This window comes from Athene noctua, chromosome 1 (assembly GCF_965140245.1).
Source record: "Athene noctua chromosome 1, bAthNoc1.hap1.1, whole genome shotgun sequence".
Lineage (NCBI taxonomy): Eukaryota > Metazoa > Chordata > Aves > Strigiformes > Strigidae > Athene > Athene noctua.
The window spans coordinates 107,405,716-107,425,159 of record NC_134037.1 but is presented as its reverse complement, the minus strand read 5'-3'; the positions used below and the strand labels follow the sequence as shown (position 1 = coordinate 107,425,159).

At 37.3% G+C, this 19,444-nt stretch overlaps 1 protein-coding gene across 5 annotated transcripts in view; it reads left to right on the top strand.

Annotated features, from left to right (window-relative positions):
- Positions 1-19,444, top strand: part of RAB3GAP2 (RAB3 GTPase activating non-catalytic protein subunit 2) — a 50,836-nt gene that overhangs the window by 17,268 nt on the left and 14,124 nt on the right. For 2 of the 5 annotated variants that reach the window (XM_074897248.1, XM_074897247.1), the window contains exons 5-21: positions 1,394-1,441; positions 1,558-1,633; positions 1,781-1,882; positions 2,980-3,079; positions 5,801-5,899; positions 6,747-6,895; positions 7,884-7,963; positions 8,076-8,165; positions 9,679-9,818; positions 11,523-11,739; positions 12,055-12,198; positions 12,457-12,539; positions 13,074-13,138; positions 13,543-13,633; positions 15,832-15,959; positions 16,692-16,905; positions 18,945-19,042. In XM_074897248.1, coding sequence (XP_074753349.1) covers positions 1,394-1,441; positions 1,558-1,633; positions 1,781-1,882; positions 2,980-3,079; positions 5,801-5,899; positions 6,747-6,895; positions 7,884-7,963; positions 8,076-8,165; positions 9,679-9,818; positions 11,523-11,739; positions 12,055-12,198; positions 12,457-12,539; positions 13,074-13,138; positions 13,543-13,633; positions 15,832-15,959; positions 16,692-16,905; positions 18,945-19,042 — 1,924 coding nt within the window. Of the gene's footprint in view, positions 1-1,393; positions 1,442-1,557; positions 1,634-1,780; positions 1,926-2,979; positions 3,080-5,800; positions 5,900-6,746; positions 6,896-7,883; positions 7,964-8,075; positions 8,166-9,678; positions 9,819-11,522; positions 11,740-12,054; positions 12,199-12,456; positions 12,540-13,073; positions 13,139-13,542; positions 13,634-15,831; positions 15,960-16,691; positions 16,906-18,944; positions 19,043-19,444 lie in introns of those variants that run through there. The other 3 variants (XM_074897250.1, XM_074897252.1, XM_074897251.1) reach the window with 3 other exon arrangements.

Genomic DNA, 19,444 nt, shown 5'->3' with positions numbered 1-19,444 from the left:
CTCCCTATTGGCTTCAACCTTCTGTTCTGCTACAGGAGGTGTTGACTTAATCGGCTTCTCTCCAATCTGTAAAAATCATAATCCTTTTTTATAAAACTGCTGCTGCCACACATTTGAACCTTTTTGTGTACATCTAAGGTGGTTTTTTTTTTTCCTCCCCATACTACGACTGAAATTACCTTGTCACCTTCTATTAATGAAAAACGAAAAGAAATTCAGCTTGGGAGTTTGTTTCTCACTACTGTTACAGCCCCAAGAGACCCTATCATGCAGAACAGGTAGCTTTCTTTAGATAAGCATGGTTATGTTCACTGCATCTTGATTTAAAGTTTGTGAGTGTTCCCATAGGTGAGGGTTCTATTTCTGTGGAAGTGTAAATACAGCAATTACTGTCAGATTGTCAAAAGACTTGACTTTTTTGTGTATTTTTTTTCCCAAAGTTGCCATCAACTGATAGTGTTCTGTGGTGGCTAAGCTTTGCTATTGGAAGATGAGATTTCACTGAGATATTTAACATTGCTTTGAAGTTGTAATTGAATTGCAAGTCATGTCAAACTTGCATTTAGAAAGATTTATTTTTTTTTTCTGTAATTGTCTAGCCTGATTATTTAATCACTCCTTGGGGAATGGAGGTGACCTGAAATGCAAATAATCAACAGTACTGTGGGAATTTATGCTTTAAGTGCTGTTCAGCGTGTCATCTTGAATTTGTATGCTCTTTTATAAAACCTTTGTACTGCTTCTCTTTCTCCAGACAGTATAAAACTTTCTGTCATGGTAACAATTAAATTACTTTTGATTTGAGATATTGAGGCATGCTCATCAGCTTGTCTTCTGCATGCTATGCCTGCCATGCATTGAGCATGTGCAGTTAGCTGCATTAACTGGAAAGACCATGTTAGCCCTTCAAATGCTCTCAAATTATAAAGCAGTGAAATGTAACAGATATAAAATCTACCTAATTGCATAATGTATTTCAAAAATTTATTTTGTAAGTAAGGTTCAGTTGTTTTTTAAAATAAGTGTTTGTTCTTGGTATATCATTGTAGATCGCAATAAAATTATTTACCTTTAGGTACAAGAGATTTAACTTGAATTTTTACTGAAAAGTGCTGGCAGAATATCAATTTGTGAATGATGAAAGACAACATTAGCAGGTGTAATGAACGCTCATGCAATTTATTTGGGCACTCATGAACCTGTAACTGAAAATGTCTTTAAAATGAAAGTTTGGGGTTTTTTTTGCTTTTTAGCATGAATTTGATATATTGTCTGCTGCATTAATATATTCTTAAAATATTAAAAATGCTGACTTGGCAAAATCTCTTGTGTAGAGTAAAATTTCAAAACTGGAGAAAAAATATACTTACTAGTTTTATCTTTCTCTTTCTAGTGAATGTGTGAGTAGTGTATTGTGTATCCCGCTGGCAAGTCAGAAGAGGTAAGGATTGATATTCTTATGTATATGCATCATCAGTCTCCTTATATAACACTTTCATTTGTCTACAGCTTAGAGCAGGATTTGTTTTTAACTTCTAGTATATCTTTGTGAAACAGGAGTTCCACAGGTCGTCCTGACTGGACCTGCATTGTGGTTGGCTTCACCTCTGGCTATGTTCGTTTTTACACTGAGGTACGTTTCTTAGCATGGCAGGCCCACAAGCAGGCTATTGTAATAAACATTGATTTCTATAAACCTGCTGTTTCTGCAGATAATGCTTTTTACCTTCCCTAAGAAAAGGGGCAGAAATGTTCATGCTTATTATTCTTTCTCTTCTAGAGTGGAGTGCTGCTTCTTGCACAGCTTTTAAATGAAGATCCTGTCCTACAGCTTAAGTGCAGAACCTATGAAATTCCCAGGCATCCTGGTGTCACAGAACAGGTTTTGTCAGATTATTTCAAAAGCGAAGTGGCAGTGTTATGGGGTATGGAAGGGAATCTTCTCTGTGAATCCTCTATGTCCTTTACCAGTTTTTGATGGAATGGACGATTCCTTAGAACAAGAGACTGGATTTCTTGTTCTAGAAGTATTCATGTCTGTATAGTTTGAGGATTCAGAATTTCTTTTTTTTTTTTTTGAGTATTTAGCTCTGTAGATTTGTTCTGTTTTTCTCTGTCATAACCTTGTAAAGGAAGGCTTCATTCATTTCCTGTTTATTAGTTTATGTGCACAAAATACGTTAACGTATTGATGAAAGGAGAAAATGCAACTTGACAGGTGCTGAGAGCTATATGTACCCATTCATAAGAACTTAGTTATTTCACAGAGAAGACAGCTGAAAAAGAAAACAATCTTTATAGGAGATAGTGCTAGGAACCTGCATGTCATTATGAGTATTTCCTACAGAGAAGGCTCTTGCAGAGCTCAAGCTATTTAGTAGAAAAGCTTTCTTTGCTCTTGGCTGAGTTGTCATGCTTTATGCAGAAAACTAAAGAAGTTACAGAAATTTCCAAGCTTGCTTTATACAAATGCTTATGTGATTTTAGCATGACATTTTGGGATCAGTTTTGAAATACAGAAGCATTAAAGAATTTGAGTCTTGAATTTATATCACCACATTAGCATTTATGTGCCCAAGTGGTAATTCAGGCACTTATCCATTTTCAGCATTTGGCTCATAAAACCTTGATACTTGCATTCTAGATAAACCTGTTTTTCTGTGGCCTTCACAAGATGCTGTAACTTTTGTATTTTCTCCCTAAGCCATAAAATATATTAAGCAAACATAACAGTCATTGAAAGAAAATAAAGATACAGAATGATGTGCCCTAAGTAACTTACTTATTCATATACTGGATGGTTTAATACTAAATTTCTGTAGTTTTGCCTTAGTCTGTAGCCTGTGGCTTGTTAGATATTAACTCTCTGGGTGTAATCCTCATCTTTGTGTAGTTAATAGTGTAAAAAGCCAGAAAAGAAGCTGTTACAACAGTAACAGTGGGATTTTTTGGTCTCACTTCCTGCATTTTCTTCCATAGAATGAAGAACTAAGTATCTTATATCCAGCAGCAATCGTGACAATTGATGGTTTCAGCCTCTTTCAGTCCCTTCGTGCATGTCGCAATCAAGTAGCAAGAGGTAGGTTTAAGAGGAAATGCTTATTTCTGACTCTGTTAAAAGTACTCTACATTACATGAAATTATGTTTGTTAAATCAAAGTGGAATTTGGATCTTCCTTGCTTGTCCATCAGTATAAAGGCATCTACTACATACAAGGAAATTTCTTCCTTTACAGGAAATGTTCTTGGAGCACAAGTTGTCTGAGTTGCATTGACTGTTTTGTACATTCTCACTGTAATACTGTATACTGGTTTTGTCTGGGATAGAGTTAATTTTTTTCATAGTAGCTAGTATGGTGCTGTGTTTTGGATTTGTGATGAAAACAGCATTAAGAACACACTAATGTTTTAGCTATTGCTGAACAGTGCTGACATGGTGTCAAGGCTTTTTCTGTTTCTCACACTGCCCTGCCAGTGAGCAGGCTGGAGGTTAACCAGAAACAGGGAGGAGACACAGCTGGAACAGCTGACCCCAGCTAACCAAAGGGCTATCCCACACCATATGATGTTGTGCCCAATGATAAAAGCTGGGAGCAGAGAAGGAGGAAGCGGGGAATGTTCTGAGTTAGGGCATATGACTTCCCAAGTAACTGTTAATGCGTGATGAAGCCCTGCTTTCCTGGAAACAGCTATACACCTGCCTGCTGATGGGAAGTAGTGAATGAGTTAATTGTTTTGCTTTGTTTGCGTACAGAGCTTTTGCTTTAACTGTTAAACCATATTTATCTCAACCCACAAGTTTTCTCACTTCTACTCTTCCGATTCACTTCCCCTCCCACTGTCCTTGTTCCAGTATTCTTCCCTAGATATCTGATTTTAGCTCTGCTCAGATCCTGTTCTGCCACGCTAAATAGCTCCCTGGCTCCATCTAATAAAATCTGTTCTCACTAGAAGGGAGTGAGTGAGTATCTCTATCTATGGTGCTTAGCTGCCCACTGGGGTTAACCCACAGCATACTGCTAAGGTGCTTCTTAGCGTGTCAGGATGCTGATTTCACTGTCAGTGAAATGCTTTTCTTCCCTGTAAGGACTTTTTGGGAGGTGATAATGCTGTGGTGATGATGATGTAGGTAACGGCCACTGCTCTTTGTGTTAAAGTCTAAGAGCTTTTGATATTTGGTTTGATTGTGCAGCCTTTGATCCTGTTCCTTTAGTTCAGTGTCTGTTTATACTCTGATTTGGAAACAGGGTCATTGTCCTGGGATGAGAGCAGAACCACACAGCAATACTGTGTGGTAGATTGCCCAAGTGTGGCACTGTTACAATTCTGTGAGATAAAATGTGGAACAAGTGTTGTTGCTGAATTGTTCTCCTGATGGTTGTTCTCACTGAACTTCAGATCTGTCAGATTCTTGTTTCCTCTACAGCAAGCCACATCAGCAGATAATCATGAGGCTGGGTGTAGGTGGGAAGCACAATGGATCTGCCAGCATGACAGCATTAGGAATTGCTGGGACAGCAACACCCATAAACTAAGGCTTGAATCTTACATAGAAGGGATGAGTGGTAAAGAACTGGGAAATGCTGCTGTGGTGAGACAGCTCTTCTCTGAATCATATCGGGATGGCCAATAGGAATGGATTGCTCACTCTTTCTTCCAGTTCAGGATGAAGTTGCATGAAATGAAGCTAAGTGATAGTAAATTCAAAATAAATAGTAGATGTGTGTTTATGTAGTGTGAGGTTGAATTGTGGAATTCTTTGCCTTAGGCTGATGTGGGTGCTAAAGGCTTGCATGGGCTCAGAGTGAACTGACAGATTAGTGGAGAAGCAAGCTGTGGAGGTGTACTGAGTGCTTGGAGCTTACCTCTAGCTGAGAAGGTCTCTTCGGAAGCTGGTTTAGAGGAGGCATCAGATATGTTTCCTTGTTCCAATATTCTTCCCTAGACATCTGTTTTTAGCTCTTCTCAGATCCTGATCTGCCATGCTAGATGGTTCCCTGGGTCTGTCTAATAATGTTTATTCTTATCCTCTTAATGAAACAGTAGCGTTTCCATGCAATATAAGAGAAGGCAAAACTTTTGTAAATCAGAACTTTAAAAATTAATGTTCTGTGAATCATGCAACAAATACAAAAGGAAACAGACACTGTGGTGAGAAATATCCACCTACTTTCACAAACAGAACACAGTCTACTCTTTCAATGAGATCACCACCATTTGCAGAGAAGCACTTAACAGCTAGTTGTAATATCTGCAGCCAGAGTGCTAGATCTTCTTTCATTCTTGATCATTTATGTCTGTTGTGATAGATGTTTTGAAGAGTTTCGATCATCACTTCAGCTTTACCGCTGTTCTTACCTCATACTGTTACATATTAGTGGATGTGCTGACTCTGCAAGTGCTTTGGCAAGGGAGTTTCCACTTAAACATGCCCAGACCACAGAAAGAAATTGTAGTAGCATTTAAAAATTGTACAGATTATTAAACCATAAACGACTAGTAAAACAAGACTCTCGGCAAGTACAAAATGTAGTTGTGATGGAATATCATGTGCAGTTTTATTCAGTTAATTTTTTAAAATGCTTTAATTTCACTAAGGTAATTAAGGTAACTGCATTAAGGTATTTATTTTTTTTAAATAAAAAGGGCCATTTTAACTCAGTGGGTGTTTAAATGTATATTAATTTAAAACTAAGATATTTTGTGGCTTCAGATTGCATCATGTTTTTTCCATTTGTTATGCTATTCCTTTCTCTTTGACTCAGTAGAAATTTTTTTTTGTTTTATCAACTTTTGTCAGCTGCAGCATCAGGCAATGAGAATGTCCAGCCTCCACCATTAGCTTATAAGAAATGGGGTTTGCAAGATGTGGATACAATCGTTGACCATGCTAGTATTGGTAAGCATTTCTGTTTAATTTCAAATATTTGGCTTAAATGAAACTGAATGTTTTCATGCTGTTAAATTTGTGGTGAGTGCACTTCATGGTACCAGTTGAATAGAAATAAATAGTGAGAGAAGGCTGTCGTAGTGAGTGATCCCATTAACCATCATCAAAAATCTGTTTTACTTTCACTGCTAGTCTGATTGAGCTTCCCCTCCCCACTTCAGGGGAGAAAGGATGTTACAGATGTAGCTGTCTTGTCCTCTCTTGTTTGGTAAGAAATAGCTGACAGAGACTAGATTAGATGCAGTTATTCCCATTTCTGTCAGGTTAAAGAACTATCTGGAGACAGGTTAAGACTGGTATGGGTCTTCTCTCAGTCTAGTTTATAAAGAAAATAAAATTTGAGATTGCTCATTTCCAAAGACGACAAACTGACTTCTAGGCTCTCAAAGACTTTTACTCCTTCAGAATGTGTAGAAGCCCAGGTTCTTGTCAGACAGGCAGTTCTGAGGGACAGTAAGCTTCATTTCTTTTCCACCCTTTTCACAAAAGCAGGTAAGAGGTCAGAAGGGGGCTAACAAGGCAGGTGGAGTGAATTTGGTTAGATGTGTTTTTGCTGCTGAACTCTGCTGAATTTTTTTTTCTTCTAAACAAACCAACTGTGCCTTTTAATGAACCTGAGTACATTAGGTTGTTTCTCCTGTGTTCTTTGGAATGTCTGTGGTTAAAGCTGCTCCTCCTCCCGTTCCCCTGAATGTTGGCTGGTCAGTGAAGAAGGCAGGAATATATTTAGGCTTCTAGAGCAATTGCATGCCTTTGTTCTGAAAGTATGAGACATTCACTTTAATGTTTTTGTTAGGCATCATGACACTGTCTCCTTTTGATCAAATGAAGACTGCCTCCAATATAGGTGGATATAATGCAGCTATAAAAAACAGCCCACCTGCTATGTCTCAGTATGTTACTGTTGGATCCAATCCTTTCACGGGTTTCTTTTTTGCCCTGGAGGTATGTACTGCAAAGCAGACTTGCTGAAACATTGAATAAATAATCATTCTCTTTTCTGTATGGGTATTTCTGAAGTATTCTTATGTTCATTTTATGCTGACGTTTCCCCTTCTTAATCTTCTGAAACTGGCATGATTTGAGGTGGCTGTGATAGTAATGTCTACCACAGGTTTCTGCTAAGGAGAAATTTTATTTTCTATCTTAAAATGAATGTGATAGTCAAGGTTGTTTTTTTTTTTTTTTTTTCATTTGTAAATTTATTGCTAATTAAGTAACCTAAGGTTGGTGGTTTTTTAAAAAAATTATGTTGAGATTGTGTAAACATGCATCTTAGGGATTTTTGGAACCTTTGGTCATGTACACACATGTCCTGAGTATGCTGTGGTGATTTCATGTGGTGGTACTACTTGTTGAAGAAAACTGGAACTTACGCTTAATGATATCTGTAGCACACTTACGTTGTCTTCTGTTGTATTGAAGAAGGATGGTAGTATAGCTGTGTGTCTTGTACATTCAGACCCTACGTGTGTGCTGTCCTTGTTAGGATCTAAAGTTGATTGAAAATGCTAGAATTTGAATTTTGATTTTGTACTTGTTTTTCCAGTATGTTTATTAAAAAAAATGCTTGATATTTGCAAGGATGCCAAAGCCATACACCAGCTAACTCTCCATGATAAATCATACACAGGGTTTTTTTAACTTCTGTTGCAGACAAACATACTGAGCTACCAGTGACTTGCAGGAGGATTTTGAAATGGTAAAGAGATGTCAGAATGGCTTTTCTGGGGGCAGTGAATTAAAATTTTGCAGAGTCTTAAAGCTATGCTTTCTGAGCTGAAAGTCCATAGGAGGCCTGAAAAACTATTCTGCAGTTGAGTTCAGTGTAAGAACTATTTCTTGGCTTTCTAAACACTTTGTTCCTTCATTTCAGGGTAGCTCACAGCTGACTTTTTCTTGACTTTCTAAACACTTTATTCTTTTCTTTCAGGGTAGCTCACAGCCACTGTTGTCTCATGTTGCTTTAGCAGTTGCAAGTAAACTAACTTCAGCATTATTTAATGCTGCCAGGTAATAAAATAAAGAATTACCTTAAATTCTTTTTGTTGTGGTAGCTGCATAATAGTTTGAGGATTTTTAGGACTGTTAGTATGATTCTTCTAATGTGTTTTTCTATTGCAAGTGGCTGGCTTGGCTGGAAGAGTAAACATGAAGAAGAACCTGCCCAAAAACAGAAACCAAAAGTTGAACCTGCAACCCCATTAGCAGTGAGGTAAGTTTTGCATACTGTCTTGATTGCTTTAGATCTCCTGTATTTTTAATTATTTGAATAATTTTGATTTTTCTTGACTTTAAGCAGCAATGATAGTTTGCAGGTCACTTGTTTCAAGCTTTGATCATTTCAGTTTATCATTCTGGTCAAACAATTACTCATCTCTTTCACTTCCCAGGTGTGGGTTCATTGTTACTCTAGAAGAACTGTACAGAGTTTAATGATAGTATAAGTATCAGTCAGACAAATATCAGTCCTGAAATTTATCACTGAAGTGCTTCGAAGAAGCCGTATGAGGTGCTTGCTGCTTATGATAACTTAAAGCCTCTCACAGAAATTAGGAGGTATCCTGTTCCCATGTTGATTGTGAGGAGAGGAGAATGGGAACAACAGGTCGTAGCCTAATGTTATCAAGAAAGTTGATAAAAGACTAAATTCTTGATTGTTTTTCCTGATTTGTTTTTTTTTTAAGTATTCTCAAGACTATTTGACAGTAAGAGAGGGCTTACAAAGGAGAGATCTCTGCTCCGAGATCCTTACCTGACAGTGCATGACAAGGCAATCGCTTATCCTAGTTTCTGAGCTTTGCTTTTCGGTAGGACTTAAAAGATCTATGCGATCTCTCAGTAGACAGCACAAGAACTTTTTTCATAATTTGCTGTTAATTTTACCCATACCTTTATGTTATCTTAAAAAAAGAAATCTTAGTCCTTACAAGATGTCTCATACCACACAGTGGGTTACAAGGAGGGTGAATCTTTGGAATGCCCCAAGAGCCTGTGTGCCAGTGGAAGAGCCCAGCTCTGCTTGGCAGAGCCACAGGGTGGGACGAGTCACCACAGTGACTCAGAGGAACAATTGTGCTGGTGACTTTATTAACTGACCACTTTAGTAAGTGAATGGAGACAATTTGGCAACAGTCAACTGATAACAGTCTGGAGAAGGAATAAAGGCACTTTGGCAATGAGACTACTTTCCTAATAACCGTCAATGAATAACTGATCTCAATTCAACTCCTACAAAACTTACACACATGAATAAGTAAGAGAGAGAGAGCAGAAAGAGGAAAGAGAAAAGAGAGGAGGAGAGGTTAGGAAAAGGAGAATCGCCACCCTTGGATCCTGCGTTGTCTCAGAGTAGCCAGTGTGGTCCGTAGGTGGTGGGTCAACAAAGGCACACGTGGGGTATTGCCTTTACATAGTCTTTTTTACGCATGTGTGGTAGGTTGTTCCAGAAGCTTCTCATTTTCTCTGACTTGTACCTGCACAGTTAGGCAAGTTCTGTCTCTGGGCAACAACAGGAGGGAGGGGGAGAGAAACAGCCCACTGCCCCACCTCTGCAGAGCTTGCTCAGCTTCCTCCCACAATGAGTCCCACTTGAGTTGTTTGAGACATCCTCTTTACGAACAGTTTCTTGTTTATGAACAGTTTGTTACACAAGATACTCTGTTCACTATTTCTGAAGAAAAATAGGTATCTAGAGTTTTTGCTTGATTTTTTTTTTTTTTTTTTAGGTTTGGACTTCCAGATTCCCGTCGCCATGGTGAAAGAATATGTCTTTCTCCATGTAACACTTTGGCAGCCGTAACAGATGATTTTGGAAGGGTTATTTTACTGGATGTTACTAGAGGACTTGCAGTTCGCATGTGGAAAGGTATGATAGTGTATGTCAGTATAGCAAATAATATTCTTCAAAACACTGTGGCTTCTTATGTTCAGACTTAGAATTCCAAGTGTTTTCCTTTATTAAGAATGACTTCAGTACATTGTGTTGTTACAAACCAAAGGCAGGTGTACTATAAAGTCCATAAGGGTATTGTTGTACCAATCCCTGAAATACTGATATGGCCTATAGTAGAAATTTGGTCACTTTGGTTTGTATATTATAGATTTTTAATTTTTTCGCAGACTATAACCCAACAGAAAGCTTTTGACCTAATAATTTTTTTGGAAGAATTTTAGCTCTGTTCTCCAAGATTCTTTCTCTTGACAAGCTCTACTATCTTCTTTAATTCTGCTGAGAAAATAAACAGAAGTTTGAAAAATCAGTCAGAACATACACAATTTCTTAGACTGTCATTTCATCATGGTGACTGCGCAAGAAGGGAATGCTCAGCCTCTTCTAAACTGAGGGCTTTTGGTAAAATAATGCAAATGTTAATCTCTCAGATTGTAGTTATACCTAATGTTGCACCACTTCTTATTTTCTCTATAGAATTAAAATTTTGAAGCTTTTTTATGAGATGGAAGATAAGTTTTAAGAACAGGTAGAAAATCTCTAACTCTTCTCTCTCTCTCACACTACCAATTCAGAAGATTAGTGGTCATGAATATAGTAGCTACTTTAGTGACATGCTAACAATATCTAGAGTAGTCGTGTTTCCCCTGTCTTTCTTCTTCTGTCATATTTTGAAGCCCATTAGCTATAATATGTGCTTTCTGACATTCTTGGACTTTTTTTCTTCATTACCGAGAGCTTCATATTGTCTAGGAGGTACTGTTAGGGTCCTAAACTTTGTAAATATGTGTGTCACTATAAAATAATTTGCCATCCTTTCCCCAGTGAGACTGTTCAGATGTGAAATAGCTTCTTTCCTTTTTTTTTCTTTTTTCTTTTTTTTAAGCAAAACTATCTACTGAATTAGATGGTTTGGATCATACCTTTTCTCATTAACTGAGTTGTGAATACTTTTCAGCCTTCTCAGTATAATATATCTTGTTATAAACTTGGTTTATACATTTCAGTTGTCATTTGGAGTCTTCATTTGCGCTTGCTAATGATGTCATTAGAGCATCTCTGCCTTTTTTGTTTAGGAGGATTTTATTAGGGAAAGTATTTGCGTTACCCAGAGAGAGAGAGAGGAGTATTTTTATTGGTTACTAAAAATTGCAGTTTAATGATGAAAATATGTGAATAAAAAACTTACATATCCTATTTAATAGGTGATGCAAATTTCCTTCCTTTTTTTTTTTTTTTTTTTTTTGTTGTTTTGAAATGTAAGAAATCTGGACACTTACTTACAGATCTTTCTTCTCTGCAGTTTTTGCATTGGTATAATGTCCTGAGTACAGACCTGATGAGTTTGGGGAGGTTTTTTTGGCCTCTCCTAGAAGACCTTTTTCCTCCCCAAAGCTTTGCAGGTGGTTGCATTTGTGTCTGAGGAGTCCTCTGGTGGGACCTGCTCTGAGTCCATGGACCACAGTCCTTGACAGGAATCTGGCTACTGGCCAGAGTTGCATAGTCTGAAACAAAGTTTCAGACAGTTTGCTGCTGGAATAGTACTTAAGTGGGTGGTGATGTGTACTAAGCATGTATTAACTTCTGTATGTTAATGAACTTCTGTCTTCTCTTACAAAGGATACCGTGATGCTGAAGTTGGTTGGATACAGACTGTAGAGGACCTTCATGAGAGGGAAACTGAGAAAATGGACTTTTCTCCTTTTGGAAATGCACAGGGGCCAAGCAGAGTAGCTCAGTTCCTTGTGATCTATGCTCCGAGGAGAGGCATTCTGGAAGTGTGGAGCACGCAGCAAGGGCCTCGGGTTGGAGCCTTCAATGTGGGGAAATATTGTAGGTAAGAAACAGTTAGCAGGTAGGCTGTGCTGCTCCAGTAAAGTGATACATGGATATTCCAGTGGTAAAAGTGGAAAGTGGTGGCAGGTTATTTTTTCACTGCCCACAGTTCTTCTACTGAGTGCAGTTTGTTGTTGTTCTGTAGAAGGGGCCTTTGTTATGTTTCATCACTCTACCGTCTTTCCTGATAAACACATTTAGCAGCTGTTAAACCTTAGCTTTATAAAATTTGTCGTCTTTTTATTCAGTGTCTGGAAGGGGGGGAGGTTGCTAATTTGTTCTTTGCTGTAAAGGTTCTGGTTTTTGTTGGTTTTAGGTTGTTATATCCTGGTTATAAAATAATGGGTCTAAACAATGTGACCAGTCAGGGATGGCAGCCCCAGACTTACCAGATATGCCTTGTTGATCCGGTCTCTGGAAGTGTAAAAAGTGTCCATGTACCTTTCCATTTAGCACTGAGGTAAGGACTTTCTGTGCACTGTATAACCAAATTAATTTCATTATTGGTTTTGGAAACTAAGTTTTATTTAGGGAGAGCAATTCTGGTGTTCCTTCTCAAGCTGAACAGTACTCTGGTACTAGTCTCATGCATTTGTATTCATTAACTTGATTTTTATTAATGTGATGTTATGTTCAAGTAGCATAAATAATAAAAAAAAATTCTGAATCATTAACTTCAGTTCTCTTCACTCATACAGTTACAATTATTTCCCTTTAGTGACAAAAAGAGTGAACGAGCAAAGGATATGCATCTAGTGAAGAAGTTAAATGCTTTACTCAAAGCTAAAACCTCAGATCCAGGTAGGTTCTTTTGTGTCATGTCTTAAGATTGTATGTTATCAAATGGCTTTTGTATTATCTGTCTTGTAAATGTACAAGCACAGGTATGATTGCAGTGCATTCTGACAGGTGTATGTGCTATGAATTATGATCTTTAGCTTGTATTTTTTTTCATAAACTGCCAGGTTAAATTTATCTCATACAAGAATCCAGTATAAACCTTTTCTGCCATGTAAATTGTAACTAAACTGTAGTTCGAGTGCTTACATAAAACATATTTACAATCCATTAAGCTATGTAATAGAGTTCAGCTTTTGACTCTGGATATCCTTCTCTAAGTAACATGTATTTCTCACAGAAGACATATTTTAAATAAGAGATGCCACTGAGCTGTTACTTTGTTTCATTTTCCCCAAGCTTATTTTGGCAACTTTTGTAATAGTGTCTTCACCTCTATACCATGAGCCCCTGTGCATCTTAAGCATACGGGTTGACTTCGTTTCCAAAACGCATTTAAGAAATACAGAATGAAGTCATGATTGTCTTTGTTTGCAGATTTGATTGAAGCTGAAGCAAAGGAATTAATACTTGATATCAAATACCCTGCTACAAAGAAACAGGTGAATATTTAGATGACAGTATACTTTAATATTAGGAAAAAAAAATGGTTATAACAGATTAGAGTGCTAAATATTTTTAAATCATTCAGTGGTGGTTTTTTGTTTGTTTGGGTATTTTTGGGGGGAGGTGTTTTTTGTTTTGTTTTTTGTTTTGTTTTTTTCACAACATATTGACTAGAATTAATTTTGACTTGTGACTTCCCAAAGGCATCTTCCATGATAAAAGTCAAAACAATAAAAAGAGCGCAGACTTTTATGTAGGATCAAATTATGCCACAAGTATACGTGAAGACAACATACAGATGAAAAATCATTGTCAAAGTTGTGCTACTGTTGTCTTACCTTATATGTTTTTACAGTAAAATTAAGTAAATGTTTAATTCTGTTGAACGTCTGCTTAACAGGCTCTGGAAAGTATATTGACAAGTGAACGTGTGCCACTTTCATCTCTCACAAACATCACTCAGACATTAATGGATAATTTAAAAAAACAGGGTAGGTGGATATTTATTTTGCAAATACGGAGAGGCATTTGCACTTTGTCTGCAGTGCTGTAAAGCTATTGTAGAACTGTTCTGTTCCACAGGGAGACCAGACTTGGTCTGCTTAGTTTTGCTGCTAGATATCACAGGATGTTGCTTCTACATATTTTATTTCTTCTAATGCAGACTGCAAATAGCTTGCTAGTAAGTATGCTTTGCAATGCTTGCTATGTGCCTAGTAACTTGCGATTATATTAAAAAAACCCCAAACCAAAAAAACCAACTAGGCTGGATACTTGCATCCAGTAAAAGCTTCCACCAGAAAGAAGCTTTCACAGATCTTTGCCTGTAGATGTTTTAGTTTGTTCTCTCTCTCCAGGGAAGGCAGTAAGGATATGGTACTTCAGATACGTGAATTTTAATGTATTGGAAGTAAAAAATCTTCATCTCTGAGGACCTGAGCTCTGGCCAGATGCCTAGTGTCTTTTCTTGGTAAACTTCACTGAAGCTACATTTCATATGTTTTGCTAGAGATCTCAGAGCCAGTGTCAGAAAATGTCATTACCCATTCAAAATCTTGTTGCAGAAAGTCTGCAAGATTGTGTCTTTGAAGTTATATGCTTGGATCTTTCTGAATGGGGAGAATGAACTTTGTGCTTGAGGTGACCCTATTTTGGAAACCCGGTTGGGTATTGAGAAATAGAGTTGGAGAAGCATGTGCCTACCACTTTCTTTGCGTGTTTTGGGACTTCTCAGCAATAGAAGTCTGCTTTTTTTTGTTACCGGTGGATTAATTTCAGCTTGTTAGAAGATGAGTCTTTAGCAATAGGAGTCAAGAAATCACTACCACTCTTGAAGTCCTGAATGAACCATTTGTCAATTAGAAAGGCTGTGTCCCTTGTCCTGTGTCAGTGAGAACATGACAGCACGTTTTTGTAGCCTCAAAGCTTTGAGAGGAAATCTTTCTTTCACTTATGTCAGTGTTTCTATTTTGTTTTGTTTTTTGTTTGTTTTTGCCCATTTTCTTGAAGTAGATAGAGGAGATTGAGAGCTTCACACATGTAGTTCTCTACCTAATTTTGGTCTGGCATTCTAAATCACTAGCATTATCCATTTCAATTAGAACTCCTAAAAACCCAAAGAAAATTGGAAACATGCCCTTCTACACTGAAGGGGGATTGACAGAACTGTATACTTACTGAGGTCTGTTTGTTTGAGTGTGTATTTTCCATCATTAATCTCTTACTTTCGTACATAACATTATGTCCTCACAGTCAAAATAAACAAATTTGGCTGATGTTCCAGCCTTCTAATTTCAGAATAGTACTGGCATATCCTTCCACTTGTGTTTAGTAGGTAAAAGATAATGTGAAGCAGATGCTGTGCTTGTGAAGAAAAGGTCAAGTGACTGTGTGGCAAAGCCTGTGCTTTTTTTGTCCTTTAAATCTTTCATTTAGAGGATTTTTAATAGAAACATATCAAAAGTGTCTAAGGGTTTGTTGGGAGAAAATTGTGTTTAGAGTCTGTTTCAGGTGAAGTTGATATATTCAAGAGATACCTTTTGTATAGAAAGGTCCTGTTAGGACCTCTCTAAAATGCATTCTTTTAAAACAAGTATGTTCAAATAGAATTTTTTTTTTTCAGTTGTGTTGGTGTTACTCCTATATTCTTATTGCTTTACTTGTTACTGAAATTTGAATGTCGATAGATACATGACATTTCTGAGACCAAGATTGTAGAAATACAAAAGGCAGTGTCTTGCAGCAATTAAATGGAATTCATATCAGTAGATATCAAACTCTCTTCTGATGCAAGGAATATGCTAAAAATATTGGCAGATGAATAAAAGATTTAGTACTCTTGATAAAAGAAAGTATGTTTGAGACTTAGTATATTTCAATTTTTGGCAATCTCTGGTTTGGCCTTAAACCTGGAAAACACAATAGATTTGTCTTTGTTCAGTTCCACATTGTCAGCCTCATTCAGTTTAAAAATGAGACTGATACCGTTCTTGTAAAAATAGTTTGTGTTTTACACTGCTGTGAATTAAATTTAATCATTGCAAGGAGCAGTGCATCAAAAAATTACACTGAGACACATAAATCCTCCAGTTCTAATACTTTATTAGGAGGAGTTTAATGCAGCTGTAAAGTATGTTTCGCTATTCCAGGCAATGTATTCAAGTTCAAATGCAGTTTTATTTCTCCTCAGAGCTTGAGTGTGTGGATGAAGGACTACTGCAGTTCTGTGCAAACAAGTTAAAGCTGTTACATCTTTATGAACTAGTTAGCAAACTGAATTCCCAAACCATACAGAAAGACGCTTCACCGTCAGATAATGTGAGTAAATTAAAAATTCAGTTGTTTTATAAAATCAAGTGATGATTTAAGCATAAAAATAAGTGTTCAAGGTCTCAGATAAAATAAGAAGGTAAGCCGTTACCTGTTTTTGTGGCCTGGAACTTTTAATGAAGTTATTGTTTTATAATGTCGGGTTTTTTTTTTCCTTCTCTGTAAAAATGCCTAGTAATTCATCCAGCTAATATTCTTTAGCAGCCACATAAAGTTGAGACAGAAGTGAAAATGGAACCAGGATCTCTGGATTTCAGTCCTTTATCCAAAGTACATAGCATATTCATTAACTTTGTTTAGTTTTGGAGGGGTATTTTGGGACCAGTAGAAATTACTAATTCTGATCTTTGCTTGTGTAGCATTGTAATTTGGCTTGGTTTTTGGTGTAATTTTAAAAACTGCTTATACATTTATAAAAGCCATGCAGAGTGGGGTTATATATTGTTTGCTATCTGATGGGGGGTTGTTATACTATCAGCAGGATCTAACTATGGGAAATGTATCTGCTGAAGTCCTTAAAAATGAAACTAGGTCTTCATTTGAGCAATATGAATAACGGATTTTGAGATTATTCAGTCATTTTGGTCCTTCTTAAAGACAGCTTTAATGTTCAAAACAAAATATTTTGACTCTTCTACTATTGTTTTTGTTTTTACTGTGTTTTGAAAAACATCCATTTACATTAGTCTTGTGATGAGGGTTTTTTTTTTGGCTTTTAAGGACTTGGCTAAACTGCTTCGACTGGAAGACAAAGATTTTCATAGGCTTGAAACTTTACTGGAGAACTACAAGAAAGAAAACCCTCAAACTGCTGTTCAGTTTGATGATGAGAAGGATGATGTAATGTCTGTGAAAATGTTCTTAGAATATTTGGAATATGAAAAGGACATGATTAATGTGAAAAATATGGAAGATGGAGAATATGTGGCTTTAGGTAAGAGCTACTGAACTGTCTGTCAAGTTACTTAAAGACTGATTATTATCTAAGACGGTATAAATATTTTAGCCTTAATTTGGGGGCCTTAACAAGCTGATGTGCCTTGAAGTAGTATGTGACAGTGCTAGTTCCAGACTCTTACCCTTAGCCATAGGACAGATCTTTCTACCTAGGTGGATATTAATACAAGGTAGCTACATCTGTGGATATAATTACCCTAAATCCATGTTAGCACAGTTCATTTGTGAGTTGAAGAGTGGTAACTATGCACTTCACAGAGCAGCTGTATCCTGTAGTCTCTTTTTGTGGTCACAGCACAGTTCATGACAGGACTGACTTTAGCCTCAGAGATGGCGGAGCTGACCAGAGGCAGCACAGGACCATTAGGTGAGGGAATAAGGACCCCTCATTTGTGGAGTTGGGAGATTTTGGACAATATTAATCTGAAATTTTATGGATGGGGAGAGTGTCTGGGGTGTCTGTTGAGGTGTGGGATGGGGTTACTGTTTGTAGTCTGCTTTAATTGGCAAATCTGTTCCAAACTGTCCTTGAGGGAGTCTTGGGCAATAGCTATGGAAGCACCTTGAGTTAAATCTGTCTCAAAGGCACTGTATTTCCAATTGTTTATTTTCTGGCAAAATTTTTGTGCAAATACAGAATTCTGTGCACAGGCATTGTATGGTGTTCACTTTGTAGCATCCTGCTTCTTTTAGCTTTAATTGTCAGACTTTGAGAGGAACTGGGATTGAAAAGTTAACCAGAGGATCTTGGCTTTCATCTGTGTGAAGATCAAAGACTGATTCTAAGTAATCTTAGAATTCGCATTTTCTCTACCATAACACTATACTTGGTTTTAAGAACTGGGGTAGAAGTACTCTAGTCCCCATGCCCTTGGACAGGAATCACCTGTAACTTATTAGGGTGTTCAGCTGTAAACAAACACAATTGAAACATGGATGTGGATGTCAAGCCAAACAGTTTAGATGGTTTCTTGAAATTCTTGTTTTTCCAATTTTCCCCTACCTCAAAGGGACATTCACACTTTTTGTAGTACTGATAATGTATCAATTTTGTAACTGTTTGGGTTTTTTAATTGGTTGAAGTACCACTAGTTTGGTATATAAGATACAACGTGCTGCCACACAGTTATAGGTTGCTCCGTGGATAAACTTGTCTGACATTTGAAGCCATTCTTTGAATTGAACAAAATGTGTAGTCCAGTGTTGCGACTTAACCCCGCAGGTAGCTAAACACCACACAACTGTTCACTCACTCCCCACCCCCCTAGTGGGATGGGGAAGAGAATTGGAGCGGGGGGGGAATAATTCATGGGTTTTGATAAAGACAGTTTATTAATAGGACAGAAAAGAAAGGGAAAATAATAATGATAAAAGAATTAGAACATAGAAAACAAGTGATGTACAATGCAGTTGTTCACCACCCACCAAGCAATGCCCAGCCAGTTCCCAAGCAGCAGCCCCTGGCCAGCTTTCCCCCTAGTTTATATACTGAGCATGATGTCATATGGTATGGAATATCCCTCTGGTCAGCTGGGGCCAGCTTTCCCGGCTGTGTCCCCTCCCAGCTTCTTGTACCTTCCAGCCTACTTGCTGAAGGGGTGGAGTGAGAAGCTGAAAAATCCTTGACTTACTGTAAACACTGCTTAGCAACAAAGACAACAATAGTGTGTTATCAACATTATTCTCATCCTAAATACAGAACACAGCACTATACCAGCTGCTAGGAAGAAAATTAACTCTGTCCCAGCTGAAACCAGGACATCCAAGCAAGCAGTACAATAACCTTTCTTTTGTTATAAATACATCTTCCATATGACTCCTGTAGTGGTAGGAACATTTATGTCCTTTGTAATGAACCTTATTCTCAACTAAGGGTAAACCATCAGGGTATCCTGGATGTAACTTAGTGTTTTGTACTGCACTCAGTGGGACCTGGTCAGTAGATGATAGTAGAGTGTAAGGGGAGAGGCTGTGGCTTTAGATGTCATTCTTAATGTCAACTAATTTTTGATTCAGGCAGCTTTTTCTTCTGGAAGTGTTTGTGTGGGGAGAGTTCCACAGAGGAAGTGTGTCATGCATTGGAATCAGCAGGTTTTAGCCCTCAAATCTTGTTGGTAAGATATTTATTACATGCTTTAAAACTTTGATTTAGTATTTTGAAAACAAAACACTGAAAAGAAAAATTCTGAATGTTGACCTTTGGATTAATGTTGTATTCGGGCTGTGTTCAAACACCCTCGCATTCAGTTCTTTAGGTGCTCATATTTGTATTTCCCACTTCAGAGATTTCAAAGAAAAGAATTAAGAGGAAAAATCTTCCAGCAGAAAATGTGGGTATTCATGTGGGAATCTCTAGAGTATGCATTTAGGACAAAAAGTGTTATAAACTTTTGCTGAAGATTTCTTCTACAAAGAAGCAAAAATTATGCAAGCAATTAATTTCAAGTACTGATATATTTGTTAGACTTCCCTTTGGCAAGCCAGCAAGGAAGTTTAAAAATAATTAAAAGTAGATT